The sequence below is a fragment of the Oreochromis niloticus genome, linkage group LG18 (assembly GCF_001858045.2).
Source record: "Oreochromis niloticus isolate F11D_XX linkage group LG18, O_niloticus_UMD_NMBU, whole genome shotgun sequence".
Lineage (NCBI taxonomy): Eukaryota > Metazoa > Chordata > Actinopteri > Cichliformes > Cichlidae > Oreochromis > Oreochromis niloticus.
The window spans coordinates 25,050,172-25,073,759 of record NC_031982.2 but is presented as its reverse complement, the minus strand read 5'-3'; the positions used below and the strand labels follow the sequence as shown (position 1 = coordinate 25,073,759).

Here is a 23,588-nt window from a genome sequence, read left to right as displayed (position 1 = left end):
TCTCATGCGTTAAGCTGGAAACAACACATCCGGTGTGTGTTTTCAAAATAAAACGGGTAACACGATATCTAGGGCACACAAAAACTGCATGCTTTCTGTAGTATATAGTATATATTTAAGAGTGCAGGCTTTCTTAAGGTTCAGAAAGTTTCTAAAACTTAAATTATTCTGGAACTAATTTAAAATCCTCTGGATTCAGGCTCCACACTGGGCCAAGCCTTTATGTAAATGCCTGTAGTCCAATTAGCCTGTAGGCTAATTGGTGATGTCTTGATGCATTCTCAATCATTCAGGAAAGTAAATCTCCAAAAAGTTGATTCTGTTCATCTGGACGTAGCGTTTTGTGGGAAACCTGCAGTCAGCTGAGACTGAAGAAGTCACTTGGATGAGTGACGAAACGTTTCTCCCACAAAACGCTACGTCCAGATGAACAGAATCAACTTTTTGGAGAGCTAATTGGTGATAATAAGATGGCCATAGTAATACCATACTATTCACTCCATGTTGTAAAACATTAATGATAAACCAACTTTAACTTGTTGTCTTTCAGCTGATCAATTTATCAGAGTATTATTTCATAAATCACCAGCTTCCCCTGTGTCATGGAAGGCAAAGAAAGATGTCACATATGATCACAGAGTACCAGAGGTGGCAAAATAACATCACACTTATAATAACGTTCTTTACTTAAGTAAAGAAAACCAGTGTTAAAAAATACTCCACTAAACGCTGAATTACTGAAGCAATTTCTTTACTCATGTATAAATGAAAAAGTACAGACTCTTAAATGTACTCAATAAGAAAATAAAAAGTAGCTCCTTTAAGGACAATATTCATGCAAAGGTAACTAAGCATTTATTTTAATAACATAATATAATAGTATTGTATTAATGAAATAATAAAACAATATTAGTACATGAGAATACAAATGTTATTCCAATCTAAAGTCTAATTGTCACTTTGAATCTTTTATGTAAGACATAAGGAGTGAAAGAGAATTTTACAAACAGGAGGTGACTTTGCTTCCAAGCTTAAACAGAAAAATAAGGACGGTCAAGGGTTAAAGTGAGATTTGGCAGTTGGGGGAACCCTAAGATCTGTTGTAGTGGCAAGCATGGAGAAAAGCATCACAACTCACAATAATTTACAATAATTTCTAATGTGACCTCCAGTACAGGCTGCACAGCCTGTGATCAGCTGACCTGTTTTTTGTTGTTGTTTTTTTTGGTTTGTTTGTTTGTTTTTGTGGATTTACCCAGCTGAAGCAACGTGTGAGCAGCTGTTTCACAAGCTACCTTGGCTGATTTCCATCTCCTACAATGACAGTATACCATATTTACACTAGACAGTATAAAGATGGCATAAACGTTGAATTCAGTGAATGAATCTAAGTATCATCAACCTAAATGCAAATTCATCTCTTCTACACTTGATGTAAGCTAACTCTGACCACTGTGCACCAGTCCAAATGAGCGCTTTAGTGAGAATTCACGACTTTAACGCAAGCTAACCTGTTTATCCTGCACAAAACTGCCCAGTATTTTCATGCAACATCTGAATAACACAAAGTTAGTATAGCTTAATTTGTTTTGCAGGACATTTCCCAAAATGAAAACACATGATTTATCGAAACACCTCATAAATAAATCCAGCATGTGATTAAAATTATAACAAGCTGCAGTTTATCAAGGGTCACTGAAGCAGTCCTTACTTTTAAATCTAACCTCTCTTCTTCCTCTCTTGTCTTTCTTAGCCTACATCTTTCTCCATCTCTGAGTGAAGTGATCCCTGGACCTTCAGCTAGCAACACACTGTGTGCCAAACTGTCAACAAGCAGTTTGTGTGTTTGCTGATGTTTGTTGAGCCTATGGAAACGTTAAATCTGAAATTACCTGCCACTTAAAAAGACATTACTCCCTTTCTGCTCGCTCCTCTTCAGTAGTGCTAGCCACTGTAGGTGCTGATGTGCTTTATGGACACATGCACTGTTCCGGCCCACGAGTATAACTGCTTTAGATGAACCTAAAGTTGTCTATTTATGAAAATTTAAGCAATACAAGTACATCTAGATGCATGCTCAATCATCCAGGTAAGTAAATCCCCAAAAGTTGATTCTGTTCATCTGGACGTAGCGTTTTCAGTGGGAGAAACGTTTCGTCACTCATCCAAGTGACTTCTTCAGTCTCAGCTAACTGCAGGTTTCCCCAATCTTATAAACAATACATTTGCATAATGACTGAAACTAGCATCACTGAAAGAACAATGGGCTGGGAGGTCAGTTCCTGTATTATGATGAAGGAACTGACCTCCCAGCCCATTGTTCTTTCAGTGATGCTAGTTTCAGTCATTACGCAAATGTAATGTTTAACTTTTGGAGAATAGAAGTACAGATATTTCTTTGATATAATAACATTTCAACCACACACAGCATCCAGAAAGGTATTTCCATTATTAATAACATAAGTTAGCATTCATGCATTAATAATAATGAAGGAGTAGGCCTACATTATTGATAATTTTCAGCCCTGCCATCAACAACACCTAGCTTCGTTTCAGTAGAGACATCATTTGTAGTCATCTACTTTTACAATTGGGATTAAAACTTTAAATCTTATAGTCAGGACTTCTTTTCTTTATTTTGTAGCTCCAGTCAATTTTTTAGGTTTTTTTTTATGTACTTGTCATTGCCTATTAGTAGTGTAAGAAAAATATCAAAATTTCACATGAAACCACACAAAATTACAGCACATCAATGATTTTTATCAGTATGTGAGGCTTAACTGAGGTTAACTGATCAAATGCATCTATCAGATTATTGATTAAAAGCGATTTTCTTAAATATGAAAACACTGGACTGAACAAGTTAGTTGAGGTTTTTCCATTCTGTATTAATTTATTATTCATTTCTGTGAAAGTATTTTTGGTAAGATAAAGCAACATTTTGCATTTACACCTAGGCAAGCTGCCACAGCCAGCGATGGGAGAGGGAGCTGATACTGAGATGGAGTTAAAGTAGCCAAACTGCATAAAACTAATACAGTGTTAATCAAAGTCTCGCAGTCAAATTGTTTGGCAAGGATGGCATCAGAGAAATGTATCAAATATCAAAAAATAATTCTACTCCTACGTCACTGCAGCCTGCTTCTATTAATATTAACGTGCACATTGTAACTATTCAGTGCGGTTGTGCTTTGTGAGTTTGTGCTGTTTTAATGAAAATTTAAAGCGCTGACTTGTGCTTTTATTTTGAAAATACTACCAATTTCCTACAGTTTTCTTCCTCCTACCAACTGCGATCTTGACAAATGTGTATTCATGAGAGAGAGAGAGCGAGAGAGCGAGATGAACAAAAAGTAATTTAAAAAACAGAGTCCTCCATCTGGAAACAATAAAACTATTGAGTTGATAAATTCTAATCTGATCAGTGATCAGTAAAGCTTGACATACAGATAAATGGAAAGGAGCCAACTACTATGGGACAAATGAGATTAAGTGATTATGTGCAGAAATCTAATCAGCAGGAGACTGCTTATGTGTGCAGCTCCAGGTCAGCCCTGAAACTCGAAGCAGCGAGGAGTTTATTTCACACAGGAAAAAGCTCCAACAAAGCTGCTCCAGTTACGCCACCGAACTGCTGTTACCTGCTCAACTAGTTGGTTTGGAGGAGCCCTGTGGCACTGCTCACACGTACAATGAAAAGGATTTACACCCTTTACTCCCCCCATCCTGTCTTGAACCTCCAGCATACATTCAGCGCAAGATCTGACTTGTGAGGGAGCGGTGAGGAAGTGGAGCAAAGGCAAACTGAGTAATGATAGTGTGACTCAAAGGAAGTCCTTCTCAGTTTTCAGACTTGTGATTGGTTTGTGATGGTGAATGAGTATTTTTGTCTCTAGACACCAACTGGGTGGGGACTCCAAACTCTGCTCCCCTCCAGATGTGCAGCTTCTGGAGAGTATCTCAAACCGCCCTTAAGTTGCACAGCTTTGTTTAAATTCTGAAACTGGTAAATCAGTCTTGTGTCATTACTCATCTCAGTCTCAAGGAGAAAGTATTGAATTCACTCTTCTTGCTATTCACACAGCCAGGGCCATACCTACCACTGGCTGGTGTCTCAAATATCATGTGTAGCTGTGAAACAGAGTAAAAATCCTTATTTTCAGAGTAATACAACATCACTGGAGCTCTCCTATAGTGTTTTCCTCTCAATATAGACGCCCCACTCTCTAAAATAGTCAGGACACTGAGTATAAAATACAAATAAGAACAAAATCCAATACATGTCATATCATTTAACCCCAATATTTAGTTGATCATAGAGCAAAAACAACAGAAAAGTCATGTGATGCTAAAAGAACAACCTGCCAAACTGTCTTTTTCATCTCACAACTAAGTGAATTTGTCAACAGGCTGGTAACATGATGATAAAAAGAGAAAGCTAGTATGGGCAAATACGTCAGCAGTTTCAAAATTAAGTTTTTTGATGTAAAATTGCAAAGAATTTAGAGCTTTACGTCATCTACAGCGCCTCGGGCACTGCTGCATTAAAAACAGACACGATTATATAGTGGAAATGTCGGCACTGACTCAACACTTCTAAAAAATCCTCCAGTGAATAATTCCTCGCTTCAACCACAAATTCAAAACTCTACCATGAAGATGCAAACTTTTATATATTAAAAAACAACAAGCCAGAGACACCAACACCTGCTCATTTAACGTGGACGTCCACGTCATGATGTGGAAAACTGTCCGGTGGTCTCAGAAACAAAAGCTGAAATCCTTTTATGACAGTCATCTGGATGTGAATCCTCCAGGCTGAAGAGCAAAGGGACTGTCCGGCTTTATATGAGCGCATCATCAAAAAAGTCAGAATCTGGGAGATTATAATGGAGCATTAGTTAACACGTTATGTTAATGCTTATATGCTTCCATCTTAACAAAGTCTTCTTCTGAGAAAGTGCAATGCCAAATGACCTTATGCACACATTTCAACAGCTGCCAAACACTCACAACAAATTATACAGCTATAATATACTACATTATACGCCATCTTTGTATTATTACAGTTAAAAGTGCACATTCATAAATCCAAACGGGTGGAGATTCAAAGTTAATAAATCAGATTTATTAAAAAAAAATGAACAGTTTAAAGGAAAAAACGATTTACAGAATATTTCTATCTTAATATAAATGAACAGTAGTGTGTGTTATTGTTGGGATTTTACTATCACTGTATAAATAAACTGCATACTTATTACTGTTTCTTCAATTGTAATTCTTGAATTTTGTGTGGCCTTGCATTTAACTGATGTGTACAATTATAATCTTAGGAAGTATAATTAAACAATTAACTGGTTATATTTCCAGATTTTTACAATCTGGCTGCAGCTTTGTGAAAGAAGGGGTATTTTTACTTTCACCCTTTTTAAGAAGCAGTTACTGCCAGTTATGCGTGCCACAAATTTAACCTCTTATTTGTCTCCCAGCAAGAATATAGTGAAGTGGATACTCAGTACGTGCCATGATAGTGTTGTCAGGGAAATGATTTCCTCGAGGTTGCGAAACCGCTCAAGAATTCTCAGAAAGTCTTCTGAGGACACGGCCTCAGTGTTCCTGTTGTTGGTATCAGATCTTGACTGGAATGAAAGCGGGAAGATAAAAAATTAGGATTTGGTTCCTGTGAAAGATGAGGAGATCAACTGTGTGGTGTTGTTGCTATTAGTGACTATAAAAGTTACCTGCTTACCTTTTTTGTTTTGTAAGTGTACTCTGTGACATTTTATCTAAGTAAGGTTCTTGGCTACATTTAGCTAATAAAATACCCTTTTAAAGGTATTTGCCTTCAGTCTGAATAAAGGAAAGGCTCAGGCAGCAATCATTCAGTCTATTATAGTAACAAAATTACACCACTCAGTCTAACTTCTAACCTTTTGCTTTTCTGTAATTCACAGCCAGGGTCTTATACGACAGGGGTCATTTCCACAGAAGAGTTTGAGGATTTCATGGGTTTAGCAACCTTGAATGAATTTAAATTCTACCTACTAACCTGCACAGTTTTGGGCTGACACCGGTCTCTTCACTCAGCTTTAAAGCATCATCTAAACTTTAGGTCAGAATGTTTGTTTCTTGTTACTCGCTTAGAGGTGTTTATCCCTCTGATAGGGGTGAATAACAAGGTAATACTCGATTCGATTAAACGATAATCATACAGGGCCAGTCATGGGTTTAGGTTTCATTTGAACAATGTGGGCTTCGTTAAGCAGAACTTCCCTTGTTTTACATGTGAAAGTATAACAAGCTGCTATTCTCTCTGATATCAGGCTGCTGTTGCACATTTTATTTGACGAAACAACCTCAATAAATGTGGATGTTCTACCTGTTCACAACAATGATGTGTTGGTTTATAAACCTACTACCTTAAAGGACATTTCAGCATGATTTCAGTTCACGTTAACAGTTCTTTTAAAAATGTTCTTATCGTGTTATGAATTTTAACTTTTAACTAAGAACAAGAAGGACAGGTAACATTATCATAAGATTATTTATCAAAATAGCAACCACACCTAAAATTCAGAGAAAAACAGAGTCTCACAACTTAATTGGCTGTCAGACTTTTGGAGGAAAAAGCTTCAAAAATAATTGGACCTCCTCCTTCTTTTTCCCCTTCTGGCTCCTCCATGGTTATCAACCTACCAGTGTCAGCATAACATCAGAGGAGATGCTGTGCTTTGTGTGCGCAATGTGTGTGAGTACGTGTGTCTGTGTGATACGTGGGGAACTAAATTTACCGCAAAAAAGAGGGTGTGGAAACATAAACAGGTTCTAGATATATCCTCTCCTGGGAGCCAGGTTTATGTTGCCAGTTCACAACATCTCAAAGACAAAGTAGCTACAATACAATATTTGAGAGAGAATCGAAACAATTCCTCTCCCACAAGCAAGCATTTGGTGATAGTGGGGAGGAAGAACTCCCTTACAACAGGAAGAGCTCCCCAGTAGAATTAGGCTTAGGAAGAAAACTGGTTTGGAAATGAGATGAAAAAGAAGCGATAAAAGAGGAGCACCTGCAATTACCAAGCAGAAAAAAAAACTGCATAAGAAAGAAGACAAAAAGTTAATCATATGTGCTTTACTATGATTACTACAATTCAGGAGGTTCATGCATAGACAGTATAAAAGATGGATGTAGTTTCCAGGTTTGAAACCTGCATTCTTTTTAGCAGGAGGGCAGCATCAGCTGGAAAATGTCCAGTTTTATAGAAATTTACAGGGAAAGGGCCCTCAGCTGCCTCACTCTGTGACCTCAGTAAACACTTCACAGGTAAGTTTACAGCATCAGTCTTTAGTTTGAGGTCACTTAAATAGTAAAAGATGAAGTTCACAAAGTTCACTCCTCCCTAGTCTCATCCGCTTTCAAAACATCAAGATAATGCTCAGCTTGAGGCTTCTTAACACGGTCTCACTAAGCAGTGGGTGGCATGAAGGTGCTTACATCAATCTTTTAAGCTGTCTGTGGATCCATGAGATATTGTAGAGAAAACAAAACCGTCAAATCTATTCAGCAGAGGTTGAGCTATGCTGACTTATATTCACTGGACTGCTCACTAGTAACAGATGAAATCAGCAGGTTATTTTTAAAAACTGGACACTTTCCTCCAGACTTCCAGAGAACATTATAAAACTGTGCTAACAGACTGAGCTCAGAGGAGGTCCTCTTTTACCATCCTTGTTATTGTTAAACCTGTATACTGGGTGTCAGCGTGGTGCTATATTTATTGGCAAAATAAACAAGTTTAAAAATTTCAAAACCCCTGGAATCAAAATACTGTGCTTTTAAATACATCTGTGCTTTGGAATCAACACAGAGGCTTTTCATTCCCTGGACAAAAAAAGTCATTGTTTTAACACCCTAACTCTATTAATTAATTTAGCATTTAATTTACATTTCTTTTTGTCTGGCAGTTGCTGAATTTAAAGACGCTGAGTTCAAGCCTCTGCAAACAACCTATAAAACATCCTGTTGTTCTTTTTGTAGAAATCCAAGTTGTTAAAAACCCCTAAATCCCCCCAAACAGAGAACAATAATGGTAATGGCCCGTTTACTTCACAGACCTGCACTAAAACACACCCGGCATTGGCTTAATAAATGAAGGCAGCAAGGACAATTTCCATGTGAATCACATTCACATGTTAAATAAAAAGTGACACATTTGCTCAACAGGATGCAGTTACAGTACTGTGACCAATCAGATTTGATTCATGTTAAATTAGTCTGGCTGGTCAGGCTCCAGACGCTAATTAGAAGCCATTTATGCAGATGTTAGGTGGTGTATCAGAGGAAAAAATGTAATTGTAAACTAACCTCTCCACAGACCTGCCAATTCAGCTTCACTGAAAGTGAATTTAAATGCGAGTGACTCACCTCGCCTGCTATTTGAGGGAATAAATAATTTCCTTAGAAATGTATGATAATGTTTCTAAAGTGAAAAAAAACCCAGCAGCTTTTTGCAGACTGAGATGTTTCAAGCTGACTTCAGGAGAAGGTCATCTGTCCAGGATAAAACTATTCACTAATTCTGTGTTACAATATTTATTTAATTGAAAAGGTCTGAATGCGGTTAAGCTCAAAGGTCACGATTTGCAAACTGTACCACATATCGACCTAAACGTCTACAGTGAAAAGGTTTTACATTAAGCTTTCTCTAAAATGTGAAAAACGAATGAATAAAAGTAACACTAATGAGCTGAGTTAGATTAAAAAACTGATAGCATTGCCATGGTAACAAAATCCAACAACAGGTACATGTAAAGCTCACAGATTAAAATGATATATATATATATGTATATATATATATATATATATATATGTATCACTTGTTTATTTAGTAAAAGCCTATTTTAAGCAACAATTTACAACACTGGTCTCAAAGCACTTTATTGTAATACAAGAACTCTACAATATTACAATGCCAGCTCGCAGAAAGGTAGGAGACTGTGTAACATGTTAATAAAAACAGAATGCAAATCTCCTAAACCCAGCTTTTATTCATAATAGAACATGGAAAACATGTCAAATGTTTAAACACGGTCATTTTACAATTTCATGAAAAATGTTGGATCATTTTGAAATTGATGACAAAATCAATGTTTGGGTCAGGACAGCAAAAGGCTGGAAAAGTAAGTGGTACTAAACAGAAACAGCTGACTGAACATTTTGCAGCGTGCAGGTCAGCAGGTCAGTAACACGATCGGGTGTAAAAAGGTTATCTTAGTGAGGCGGTGTTTCTCAGAAGTAAAGATGGGCAGAGGTTCACCAATCTGCAAAAATCTACCGTCGCAGAATAATGTTCCTAAACTTGCAAAGACTTTGAATATGTCATCATTAACAGTGCATAATATCAACAAATGATTCAGAGAATCTGGAAAAACCCAGAGCTGAAAATCAATATAGCTATCCAAAAATGCAGGTTAAACCTCCATCATGAGAACCACATGTGAACATGTGAATACTGCCATGTTCACTGAATCAAAGCTTTTTTTAAAAGTGGACTGAGACAAAGTGGAAAACTGTTCTGTGGTCAGATGAATCAACTATTAGCAAGCACATTGTCATCAGTGGGGAGGAAGAGTCTCCTTTCAACAGGAAGTGATCTCCAGCAGGCTCAGTTTAGGGCAGCCTGGTGGCCCTATCAAGAGTGAAAGGAGGGGAGCTCCTTAAAGTAAGACCAAAAGTTACACATTTAAATCACGCGAGGATCTCCTCCCAAACCTGGATCAGTGAACTTCTGGACAGTCTGTGGTGCTATTTGGTTGCATCAGATGTACAGATACCTAACATCCCAGAGGTTCTCAGCTGGATTTAGGTCTGGGGAAGGCGAGAGCCAGTCAACGGCATCAGTGCCTTTATCCGTGATCTGCATACTCTGACCACATAGACAGGGCACAGTACTGCACCAGCGTAACGTCTGGACCTGGAACGCAACTGCACCTGCCTGGAAAGCACTTTGGCTCAACTTCTGTTGTTGTAAAATTAGCTGTATAAAAAAAAAGTGACTCGACTTGATAATGACTGATGGCACTGCTAGCAAAGATATTTTAGTTTTCCTATGCTATTATCAGCCCATTTGGGCATTTTAACAAGTAGACCAAATATTTGGTTCTATAAGAAAGAGTCCATCTTTAACTTTGAACTTTCTTCCAATCCCCTCACAATTTAAATATGTTTGAGGAGGTCCGAAGCAATCAGCGACGACCACTTTACCACTCAGATTTTTGGCCCATTTATTTGCAAAGACCTGTGAATCTTTGATTAAACAGCTTAAATAAAATGTGCCAATGTTTAATGATACACTTTGTAATTTTTTTAATAGAAACATGTTTAAGTGATTTTCAAGTCTGTCTAAGAGGGAAGCTTAGGGGTTAATAAGTGATTCCTTTATATGTTTTTAGCTCTATCTAAACCATCGACAAATATCTTGTTGCTACAGACCGTGTCTGAGCTTGATCCTCAGACAACCTGTAAAGGCTGAAAATCCTAAATGGAAGGACTTTCTTTAAGCTGGTAGTGCTGATGACAGATAAGAGCTCAAAATGCATTCTTCCTGCTCTTAAATAAACACTAAGAAGTATACTTAGTGAGAGCTGGTATTGTCTGTACATGTTTAAGATTCTGAGCTGCTTCTGAGTGCACTGCTACTTTGTATTACTGTTTATTTTATGCAGAAACCAAAGTGCATAAATAACATGTTGTGATTGAGGTTTTTTTACAGGGAGATGTGTACCAAACAATTTCTTGGATTGAACTAGCTTCAGGACATTACTGCTCTCAGCCAAGAAGCACTTTCAAAGAATAAACCCACATAAAACAGCAAATTGTTGTTTGCACATGTTGATTTTAGTGCACAGAAGGAAAGCGTTCCCTAAATTTTCCAAACTACCCACAGTTATTTCAGTAAGATTGATCACCTTAATTAAGCACCTATGTTACAATAGGGTCTCCATATGCACAGTTTTTCTCAATACCCAGGTTGAACCAGTTGCCTTTTCCTCCTTTAAATGCACTGGTGACAATTCTTGCCCAGCCATGTTCTCCCTAAAAGGAAGAAAACAAAACAGTACTATTTACTCTGACTGCAAGTCTGAGAAATTAAAAAGTCTTAAAAAAAACAAACAAACATTTTCTGCTTCAGCTCAGCCAAAACAAAATTAATAAGAACTTGTGAATTTAGTTTACAGAGCTCATTAAGCTCAGAGTAAGCACAGGCTGTCGTGAAATACCAACCCAGAACTCTCCCCAGGAGTTCCTGACGATCCAGTACTCGATCCCATCTTCGCCCACGCCCCACCCAGCCACAGACACGATGTGATTTGGCAGAGAGAGAAGGTGAAACTCGGAGAAAATCCCTCCGGAGTATCGCTCCAGGCCTTCAGTCGCCATCAATGCACAGCTGAAAGACAAGAATTCATGCCTTTTATGTTGCCATTTTCTTTCATTACTGAAATGTAATGCTAAATCTTAGATGGAACAGTTACGTGGGCTCAAATTACGGTCATTTTTAGCTATGCGTCGGCTTTTAAAGCGGGCTCAAAATTTGTACTTGCATCTTAAGTGTGTATTATGCATTGTGAGAACTTTAAGTGCAAAGTTTTGCTCGCAGTCTTCTGCTTTGAATCTGCAGTCAGATGTTAATAAATACAATTTTTCTCGATGGACCTTTGTGCAACTTTCCTTGCATTGATATTATTACATCCTTTGACGCATTAAAAGTGACACATTGTGCTTATTTTCAGCTCCATATTTTTCCTTGTTGCAGCTCCTCAGGTCATGCACTGTTTGAAACAAACACTTTTTGTGACCTATGAGTTTTGGATTTTTGTTTTAATTTTATTTCATTTGTTGTCATCTTGACCTTCAGCTCTTCTTGGATTTTTGAATTTTGGCTCCTGTCTGGATTTCACTGCTTTTCTAGTTTTGACTCTCGTGTGTGTGAGTTTTTGGGTTCTTGTTTTGACTTTTTTCTGATACTACTGTATTTCAGTTCTTCCCCTGATTTTATTCTTATTCTGCCTTCCTCTAGTTTTATTTATATGCTGTGCTTTCTGTGTATCCCTGACTTTGTGTTTATTGGCTATCATTCATGTCTGGTTGTTCGTTGTCTTCGATTACTTCCTGTTTTCCTGTGAAATCTAGTTTTCTGTGGTGTATAGTTTTACTTCATGCCTTTTCTCTCCTTTGTGATGGTCTAATCTGCTCCGGTTACTTTCACCTGCAGTTGATTGGGCTTTATTTACTAATATGTGTTTGGGAACGTTCTCAGCCTGTGCAAAAAATCAAGAGCGTATGTAAAATTACAGCTGGATTAGTAAAACATGCACACTAACATATTTTGTTGTTAACACCATGCATTCATGTTCAAATATAAATATATATATATATTTGCATGTGGGTGGATGCATGTGCATATTTATGTATACATATATTTACATTAATGTATATTTGCATATATAAAATTTAACTTGTCTTCTTCTTCTTTTAGCTATTGATTTTTAACTTAAGTTTAAGTTATTCACTAAAATTTGAATCACACTGTATCTAATTTTGACATTACACATGAGCCTTAGTTTAACTGATTTATAATTTCCTTCTTTGTTTTCTTATGGTTTCTGGAAAGCACTTTGTATCACTGGTTTTGAAAAGTGCTCAACTTAATTGTTATTATATGAATTATTTGCTCTCACTTGTCTGTACAAAGAAACATGTTTACCTCCAGGTGAAGCAGAGAAAGTGTTGGTGATGTCAGAGCGTATCCTGCACCACTAAAGCAAGAAAGCAGGAAAAAGCCTGAAGTAAAAGTGTCTGAGTAGTTAGAAACGGCACAGCTTTCCAAAATGTTTCCACCAGAGTTATGACAGTATAAAAAAAATGCGAGGACTGTCCGAAATAGTTGAGAATATCATCCATATTCTCCAGAATTCTCTGGAATATGTGGGACAGTGCCAAGAAATTAGACTCTATTTTGGGGCTTACTGTGTTTAACCGTATATAATAATAAGTAATTATTTAAATAACTAAATAATGACAGCAAAAATTGTAGTATTCAATTCAAATTATAGACATGTGTTACATTTTATAAGACAGCCAGGCCTTCATCACTTATTCATTTGCTTGGTCAGAGGGACTTTTAAATTTGCTCACGGAGTACGAACAAATTCAGGCCCTAAAATATTAATGACTAGCGTGCACACACTTTACACACTGTGTGTGAATAAGGCACAATGTTTCCTCCTGTGTGCTGCACACACCTGTGTGCTATTGTTCAGTTATTTTCTGTGTGTATATATAGACACTTAATGGTCACTTAATTAGGTACACTTTGCGAGTGCTGGCTTGGATCCCCTTTTGCCTTCAGGACTGCTTTAATTCTTTGAGGCACAGATTCAACAGCATTTCTCAGTGATTTTGGTTCATATTGACGTAATAGCATCACACTGTTACTGCAGATTTGTTGGCTCCACATTCACTGCATAATTTCTTCTGGGATTAATAAAGTATTCTGATTCTGATGATGTGACTCTCTCTTTCCACCACATCCCAAAGGTGCTCTTTTGCAATGAGATCTGATGACTGTGGAGGTCATTTGAAAACAGTGAACTCATCGTCACGTTCAAGAAACCAGTTTGAGATGATTTCAGCTTTGTGACATGGCGTGTTATCCTGCTGGACACAGTCATCTTCAGTGTTTCTAATACCACAGCCTTCAGCAGGCCATCTTGACCATGTCAGTGTGCCTAAATGGATTGAGCGGCTGCCATGGGATTGGCTGATTAGATATTGGTGCCAAAAGCAATCCTACTGTTGAATCCTCAGTTGATCTGTATATTCTAGTTTTTAAAATTTTTGCTTCAGTTTGACTTTTTCCCCAATGTTCCAACATGTCCTGTGCCTTTGGCTTGTCTCCATATCACCACTCACAACACTAATAAGCACATTCATAATTTTAACAGTATATGCATGACATAAAATAAAGAAAAGCATAATAAGTCTCCTTTAATTAACTTGAAATTCTCTTGCAATGTTTTCACAATTTTTCCAGCCCCTGTAGTTTAATCATTTGAGCCTTTTCATCATACGTAGATCCACCTGCGCCTGTGATTCAAGTACCAATCACCCTGCTGTCTTAATGGACAGGTGCCCAGTCTGGATGACCATTTAGCAAACGCACCTTGTTGCTGTCACCTTATTTAAATACAGTATAGATGCTACTCAGTGCTTTTAATATGAGCAGTCTGCCTCTTGGATCACAGTTGTAAGCCAGTGCTTTTAATGTGAAATTAATTTAACAGCGTTAAGCAAGTACTGTTTGTTCTGAGGCACTTGTTCTGGCTCCTGGAAACTTTGCCAGGCGTCGCTTACCCCGCTGCTCACTCACACCCCCACAGTTAGCTAAGTTATTCTGTTAAGACACAGGGTACTATTTGGATGGGGAGCACAGTTCGTTAGGTGTTAGCAGCAGTCGGCAGAGATGCTCAGACCTCCCTCTCTCCAGTCATAGCCGCCAGCACATTCAGGGGAGACATAATCTCTCCAAATTATGCCTCAAGATCTCCTCCCAGTCCTGCTGTGACACCTGAACCAGAAGACATCATAGCTAGATTTCCGTGTTAGATTATTTGATGACTCTAAACTGGAGTTAGGTGTGGATGTGACACTGATTAAGTGCTTAAATATCATTAAACCATTAAGTCCTGTACGTCTATATGAATGGGTAAATGGGTAAAAGACCTGTATAAATCCATTTACATATTAACTTGTTACTGTAACCATTTTGCTGGTTAATAAATACCTTTACTGAACTCCACACTCTTTGCCTTAGCTGAGCAGGGACGTGACAGTGATATACACCTACATGCCCAAAATCTTGTTTTAATTTTATTAAGGCTCTTAGGTATCAACTATTTGAAAAAAAGCTGAATAATTCTTATCTGCAGATATTACAACAGCACAATGGAAACTCTTAAAGACCCTGTTAATACTGCATGAATTAATTTAAAGATAATATAAAGCTGCCAGAGCCAAACCTTCACTAAAAGACTAACAGCTAATGTAAGATGTAAACTCTAAAGGGACACAAAACGCTCAGCTGAGTTTATCAAAGTGGATTCAAGGTGAAATGTAATATAGGTCTGATTTTTTTCAATCCTTAAGGGCATTCAATTTGACTTTAAGATTTCTCTGAGTGGAAAAAAAAATGACACTCGATGCTGTTATCTTTCTCCAAGGTTTTAAGAATCATTAAAGATTCATTCACTGAAAAAAAAAAACTTCCCTAAGAGAACAGCTTCTCAGTGAAAATCCCAGGCAGTGTATCCTCCCTCACACAGGAGAAGTAGGTGGATGAAAAGTGAGAAATGACTTCGAGGATGACTTACTCTACCTGATGGGTCCGCCGGTGAAAATTTCAGCTTTCATCTCGTCTCTCCCAGAAACTTCTCCGTAGTCTCCGACTTTCCACACGGTGTAGTTCTTCACAACAGCGCACGACTCAAAGAAGGAGCACGTGCCGCACTGGTTAAACAGCTCGCACTCTACAACAAATGAAGAAGATGATTTAAAGTTCAGTGAGCGCTCAGTTTGCTCCTGATTCAACTGCTTGTTAATGCTACTGTCTAATCAGCCAGTCACATAGCAGCAACTCAATGCATTTAGGCGTGTAGACATGGTCAAAATGACCTGCTAAAAGCCGAACTGAGCGTTAGAAAGGTGATTTAAGTGACTCTGAATGTGGCGTGGCTGTCGATGCCAGACTGCTGATCTCTAATTTTACTAAGTTGAGAATTATGTCAGTTACATTTTTCCTCAAAACAGTGAACATGCCAAGACTTATGATGTTAAAACTAGTGATTTAAAATATGCCAGGACTTCACTAGAATTACATCTCAAAACTGGACAGATAACTACTCTAAATGGCCAGAATTGTGGACACCAAGCTGTTGCATTCATATATGAAAGCAGAATATCTCCTTACAATAATCTGCTGCTTTAATCGCCTCCACTCTCTCTCTCCATATTTTGGAGTCTGGTTGTAGAGATTTTTGTTCCTGTTCAGCTACAAGAGCATCAGTAAGATCGGCCACGCACAGTATGCTGGCAGTAAGAATTGGCTCCCAGTCCGTATTACAGTGAAGAGCCCATCTCGCTTTCTTCATCACTGATTGCTTTCTCTCTTTGTCACTTCTCGTCTTCCCGACCGAGTTCACCTGATCCCCGGCATGTGGCAGCAGTTCCAGAAAGCTTCTTTTTCACAGGAACTTTACTTATCCTCATCGCTTTATGATGGAAAACTGAAACTAACATCACTTGTTGAGATGTAATCTTGTTTTTGCCGTTTCGCAGCGCTGTTTAAAATCTCTATCACAATACCGCCACTAAAAAAATAGTGCACTGAAACTGTATACTGTAGTGCACTGTGGCCCGTCTATCTGTTATCATAAGGGGTCATTAGATTTTGAGCTAATGCGATTTTCTTTAAGAGTTACTGCTGGTGAGCATAACGCCTCTGAGACGTCTCTCCATGCAGTGGCTGCTCAAGCTGCAGGACTTACTACCAGAATCACATATGTGACTTTAGTTATGTCTAACTATAGTATTACAGAGAATGGTCGCAATACCATGGCAGCAATACTCTAAGTAGCTCAATATTTTAAGATGAGCTTTTAACACAATGAGGCTGCTGTTTTAAAAACATTTGTATATCATATCATAGTTGCAGTGTAAAGTAGAATGTGTACAAATACGTGTTTTGGCGAGAAGTAATCCCAAATATGTCCTGTGTGTACAATGCACAAAAATAGGTACTGAGGTTTCCAAACCCTCAAACGTAGGGATGATGTTCTGCTGTGCATTAAGACATAACTGTGAATACTGCTACATAATTATGTGCTGGGTAACACATCTATGCGGTGTCCAAAATGTACCAGCGGTTTGGGGGGGATGGTACCAGTTTAATGGGTTCATTAATTCTCTGTGTTCCTGAATAAATGCCCAGCATGCCAGTCAACCTTTTCCTCTGAACCGTTTAATTAAGAGGCTTCATCTCTGAGCGCCGTGCAGTCGGGTCAGGACGAGCATTTCTTCACAGGCACCGGTGTAGCACCATTGTGCTCGAACAACAAAGAGAGAGTGAGATCATTTCAACAGGCCCTTTAAGTACACAGAGGTGGGTCGAAGCTTTGCACTTTTTAATTTGCCTCTTTTTTTCCCCCAGTATTTTTGAACCCTCATAATGTCAAGAATAAAGGCAATTTCAGGGCTGACACCCCCCAAAGCAAATACTTAAGCTCTGTTATAAACTGCAACCAAATCAATTTTACACCCAATCCAAACCATCAATATCATGATATATGTCACAGTCACAACAGCAAAGCTCCATCAACTGTTTTCTGGAGAAAACTACCAAAGCTGAATTCTGGGTAAACTTTCAAAGTCACACTTACAAATCAACATGTGGGATATTTTGTGTCAGTCAGGTAAGCTGGCATGGTCACAGAGAAAAGAATTTACATTACTCAAGTACTTGCTGTATTTTGTGGCAGTGTGATGAGTCTCTTATCAACTGCTTCATATTTTGCAGAGCCACCTGTGAGCTAATTTTAGCCCAGCGATGGTGATGAGGCTAGTTGCTGGAGCTCAGAAAGGTTTTCTGCTGGTTTTGCGGTGCAGTATTGAGCTTCTACTTTCTCCATTTCCTCCTGCCTCCTGTTGCTCTGTCTCTGCAGTCACGTTAGCATCACTCTTTACGTCTCAGAGATTGTTATTGTCTTTTGTTACTTTCAGCTTAACCTTGAAGTTTATTTTAGTTGTTTTAGTTTTACTTCCTGTTCCTTTGTGATTGTCTGCTCTGCCCTCATCACCTTCACCTGTGTCTAGTCACCACTCATCCCTCTGTGCATGCTGTCAACCCCCTCCTTTGTCAGCACTTCTTCAGTCTGTAGGTTTCTTTTTGTTTTTACAATAGCTTAACAAAGGCTGAGTTATTTATTCACCTGCTTCTGCATCATGAATTTGGAAGCTCCTTTCTAATGTGTTCCTGACAACAGAGAGCTTTTAAATTGGCTAAAGCCGTCACTCAAAGGGGAATTTAACACGTTTGTTCCCGGTCGTGTGGTGGAGAACATTTTATCACTGTCAACTAGCTATGCAAAAAATTCAAGAGACTCACAATATACAGTAGGCTACAGACCAACATCATGAGGGTTTTTTTGAGGTGGGTTTGGAACCTACGCTCAATCTGCAGATTTTAGATCTCACCCTGGGTCAACACACCTGAATCAAATGATTAGTTCATTACCAGGTTTCTGGAGAACTTCAAGACATGTTGAGGAAGTAATTTAGCAATTTAAATCAGATGTGTTGGATCAAGAACACATCTAAAACCTGCAGGACACCGGCCCTCGAGGCCTGGAGTTCGACACCTGTGCTCTACAGCACTCTAGATGTGCAGTGATTGGCACTGGGTCCTGAGTTTGACTCCACGAGCCATCTAGGGCAGGGGTGTCCAACTCCAGTCCTTAAGAGCTACTGTCTTGCAGCTTTTAGACGCATTCTTGTTCCAACACACCTGAATCAAATGAATGGCTTGTTATCAACTTGATGGCATGCTGAAGAGGTAATCCAACCGTCTGATTTAGCTGTGTTGGAGTAGGGATGCATCTAAAAGCTGCAGGACAGTAGCTCTCGAGGACTGGAGTTGTACACCCCTGATCTACGGCCTTTCTGTGTGGCGTGAGTTCTCTCGGGGTACTCTGTCTTCCTCCCACAGTCCTAAGATGTGCTCGTTAGAGTTTGTCGAGTTTGTCACTGCCTTACCAGACGGGCAATCAGTCCATGGCTGCATTAGGCTCTAGCCCCACCCCACAACCCTGAATTTAATAAGTTGATCAGATCTAGCTGACATTGGGTGAAAGGTGGGTTATGACCTGGTTAGACTGCCAGTCTATCACAGCGTAACACAGAGAGACAAGAAACTGCAGCCTGACACAGCTAAAGTGTAATTTACAATCATAAATTAACCTAAGACCCCAGCAGTTAATAGAATAATAGATTACTTTTTAATGCCACTAATCTTAAGTAACATTATCCAATACTGATTGGAGCAAATCAATAAAAGAAAATATGGCCTATGATGAAAAAAAACAAAGGAATGAAATATAACTCAGTATTTCTTTACTTTGGTTTTTGGCTTGGTAGTTGTTGCAGGTTTCATCAGGAATGCCTCTTTCGTGCGCGTAGGCGTAGACTCTCAGGTGATCGCCTCCGTAACAGGAACCTGCCCTCCCGCAGTCTATCACGTTCTGCACGGACAGATACGCCGACGGCCACGCTCCTCCACGCTTGACGTTGATGCGGTCTTAGACAAAAAGAACGACACACATTAGCAGAAGCCGGTAGATGCTTCTCCACATACCACTAAATTTAGTCATTTTCATTTCACATGACAATATGCCCTCTAGCCGTATCTCTATTATAATTTTTCTCCATCCCGCTGTTGTCATGGTTACCAGCTAGCGCACTGGTGGCTCCCATGGCCCAGCAGGAGCCACAGTACTGGGGGATGTGTTGGTTCCTCGTGACGCTCACATAATTCTTCCCATTGATGTTCCTCCAGTCCCATGACGGAGGAAGCTTCAACACCTCTACATGCGGCCGGGCCTGCGTCCTAAACAAAGGGGAGTGATGAGCAGCTGTAATTATTGTTATTAAAGCGAGCACAGATGTTTTCACTTGTCTGACTAATATCATCCCCTCTCGGGAGTGTGTGGGTAGTGTAACTGCTGTGACTGACTGGCATTTCCTGTGGGTGCTAATAGCCGGACAGGACATTTGCATGTCTGTGCGGTGATATCCGTCCCTGCTGAGCACGAAGTTCAGCAAGCATGTTATCTCACTTTAGATGATTTTGCACCAGTTGTCAAATTTTGTGCAATTACAGATAATCAGACGTGGCTTTTTATTAATTTAATGGGATTTTCTTGTTTTTTGACCAAAAACATGTTACTTTGTTGCCTCTGCACATCAAGAGATGAATTCGAACTCTCAATGATACTTCTCAGTTTGCGATGCTGTGGATTTTTTTTTAACAAGCCCTGCTGACTGTTTAATGGAGAACTTAATGGAAATGGGTATCCTACTGCTACTTTGTTCATTATAATAAAGCCTGTGGTGAAAAGTACTAAAGCACAGCTTTAAGGTGCAATTTTAACTGTTTATACTGGCAAAGGAAGTATTATACATCTCCTATTACGTCTCAAATTAAACCTTGACATAATACTCTAGTAAAACATGAAATTGGTAAAGACTAAACATTCTATTCATTTTTGCTTGCACACTCACTAAACATTTCCTCCTCAGTCTTTTTTTGTGTGCTTCTGTTTTTTAATAACTATGTGAAGTTAATCAAGTTACCATTTTTTCCATGTAACGACACACAAATTTGTTGTCACTTTATCTAATATAGATGAATGAAGCTCCACATTTATCAGCTACAGCAGTAAAGTAAATCTCTAAATGATGCAACAACATTGTAAGAAATGTGTCATAACATTTCCAATCAGAAGATTTAAATTCTTCTTCTTCCGCTGCTGTCTTTAGGAGTCAGCACAGCAGATCACCTGCCTCTGTCTCACCCTATGTGTAACACCCTCCCCTGTCGCACCAACCCTCTGTATGTCCTCTTTCACTACATCCATGAATCTTCTCTATGGTCTTCTTTTCCATCTGCCTGGCAGATCCTTTTTCAACATCCTTTAAACAATTCATCCCTCTTCTGCACACGTTCAAACCATCTCAGCCTTGTACTCATGCCTAATCCTGCCCATTCTGGTCACTCACAGTGAAACTCTTAACATCTTCTATTCCTCCACCTCCAGATATTTTGACAGTGACATTAAACACATGCTATCTGTGTAGATTACAGGTCTCAGGCTGATCATGTGAGGACCAAACAGGACTTAGTTACACTTTCCCATCTCCCTCATTAGGTAACGATTGTTTCATAATCTTATAATAGTCACTATTCTTTGCATATGTGTGTATTCCCTTTTTCTGCTGTAACAACTCTTCAAACCTTTAGCCTTTGTTCACCTGCTGTTCTGCATATTTGTTTCCGCAGTGATGAATCCTTAGATCATCTTTTTGAGGTTTCTTGTGAGCGTATGTTGAGTTAACCAGACACTGGTGGCCCAGTTTTGATTTCTGTGTATTTTGGTAATAAAAATACACAGAAACTGGAACACAGGCCACCCCTGTTATGCTAATTTAAAATCCTCCCTTTTTATCCCCCACATTTAACTACAAATAGTTTTATATTTTCTAATTAGCTTTTTTTTTTACTGGGTTCAGAGTGTTTGTTTCAGTGTTGCAGTCTTTATTATATGGAGTGTATTTGTTAGAAGAATAAATCCATAATAGGAACCACAACACTTTGTGGAAGCAGTCATTCAGACATTCCAGCTCTCCACACATTCACAGACTCCTTATCAGGCAGGTTGTGCTGATAAATCCAACCAAATGAACAAAAACTACTAAAACATTTCCCCCAAAAAACTGTATTTAAAATGTTATGTTAGTTGTGAAATTTTTCCGAAGTCTACTCTTATTTCTACTTCAGTGACTAAAGTGTGTTTTTTTTAACATATTCTTTTTAGTGTAGCTTAAGTGATAATATTGCTATATCTAAATATAAAAGCTTATTTTCAAGGAAAACCCTAGTACTGTACACGTAAAACAATACACGTCATTGGGAGAATACATATTTTTGAGATTGCACTAAAGTACTGAAGTACAGAAAACTATCCCGGAACTCACTTTGATACTCATGTTAATAAGTTTTTATTTAACTAATACGTTAACGTTATATTACTACACTAAGGCGAGTTATTACCATATTATTAAGAGACGCTGCAGCCAACTTTTAGTATAAGATAAGGAAGGCTGCCAGAGTCCTTATTTCTGAGCTAGTTTAGCTCCTCTCTGAGCTCACGTGAGTACCTGTGTGACCGCTGGAGGTCAAAATCTTCACCTACCTGACAAAATCCGGCCTGTGGTCTCTGATGGGTTTATAACACGGTTCGTTGAGAAGCCTTGAGGCGCTGACTTGCTGTGAAAATGATGCTAAACAAAACAGCAGACATGCAAAATTTGTAGCCGCCATGTTGGCCCCGCCCCTTTCCTCTGACGCAGTGACGCAATCACAGACAGCCCCCTGTCGGCTCGAGAGGTTACTGTTCACTCACTGTGAACACAATAGATGGAAGGATGTGGAGAATGTGGTCACTGAGACTATATATATGTGTGTATATATATATATACACATATATATATATGACACTGACCCAAGACAAATGCAAAACAGCTAAAATAAAAACAGTGTCAGTGGGCCCACATATTTTGGGGGTTGTGTCATTGTCGCATTTTAGAAGACATGTTTGTGTAACTGACTTTTAACTGTATGGTTATCAGTCAGTTCTTTTCTTAAGACATGTGACAACACACTGAAGCAGGCCTTTAAGTGGATCACTACCTAACAAAAATCACAAATGACTGCTCTCTTTTCAGGCAATAACAATAAAGCAACAAGCATTTCTGCAGTGGCATAATTAGCATCATTAAGCTATTACAGAGACCTGTTCTGTTCATTTCAGCGCCACTTTTTTATTCTTCGACACCACAAGACTAGCTTGTTTTAACAGTTCACTGCTCTTTTTCAGGTTAAATTGAGCCTTGGCTGCAGTCCTCTTAATCTGTCCTCCATCAAAAACAAAGCATTTTAGCTGCTCTCCTTTCTTCTGATAGATTTCCAGCAGAAGTCTAAATCAAACTTAACAGTATAACAGAAAATAAAGGCAACGATAATGGGTTTAATACTGTTAATTTTTATACTATGATAAATAGAACCAAGTATTGGGGGGCAGTGTGGATTTTTTATGCTCAACTGGAAACTTTTAAATAACACACTCAGCGCCCACTTACAATTACATTACACCTAATGCAGTGCAGAGGACTGGTTGGGTTATATTGGAGAATATGAACCTCTTAACAAACAAACATGCTACAAGATGATGCTGAAATTCAGTGATGTCTGATTCTGTGAGATGTCTGCAGTTGTTTGCACATGATTAAAGATTAGATGTGCATTAGGCCATAATTCAGTCAATATTTCAGTGTGTTTGCTGCATGATCCATCTTCAGCTCATGTGATAGGTGCTCAGGCTAACTTGTAGTGTTAAAAGTAGGAGATGGGCTCTAGAAATGAGTTACATAATTGCTGTTGGGTCCCAACCAAGGTTGGACTGATATAAAGGCAAACATCAAAGAGGGAAATCAGATTGGGAATATGCTTTCACATCTCTGTTTACAGAGCGGTTCCCTGCTACATGATTTAGGTTACATTTTCTGCTTTCATTTCATTTCTGGATGATGTGTTCAGTGATGTTTTATTTATTATTCAAATATTTGATTGAAAAAGGATAGAAGTGCACATTGACAGAACGACATATACAATGTTCCCGTAATTGACACCAATCTGTCC

At 38.7% G+C, this 23,588-nt stretch overlaps 1 protein-coding gene across 1 annotated transcript; it reads right to left on the bottom strand.

The window, feature by feature from the left end:
• Window positions 1-8,921: 8,921 nt before the first annotated feature.
• On the bottom strand, window positions 8,922-22,250 carry LOC100696456 (cathepsin Z). The gene is made up of 6 exons (XM_003448455.5): window positions 22,084-22,250; window positions 19,561-19,718; window positions 19,230-19,409; window positions 15,438-15,588; window positions 11,285-11,450; window positions 8,922-11,095 (listed from the first exon to the last, which is right to left on the bottom strand). Exons 1-6 carry the CDS (start codon window positions 22,209-22,211, stop codon window positions 10,982-10,984), a joined length of 897 nt encoding a protein of 298 aa, XP_003448503.1. The 5' UTR covers window positions 22,212-22,250; the 3' UTR covers window positions 8,922-10,981.
• Between the last annotated feature and the right edge of the window lie 1,338 nt (window positions 22,251-23,588).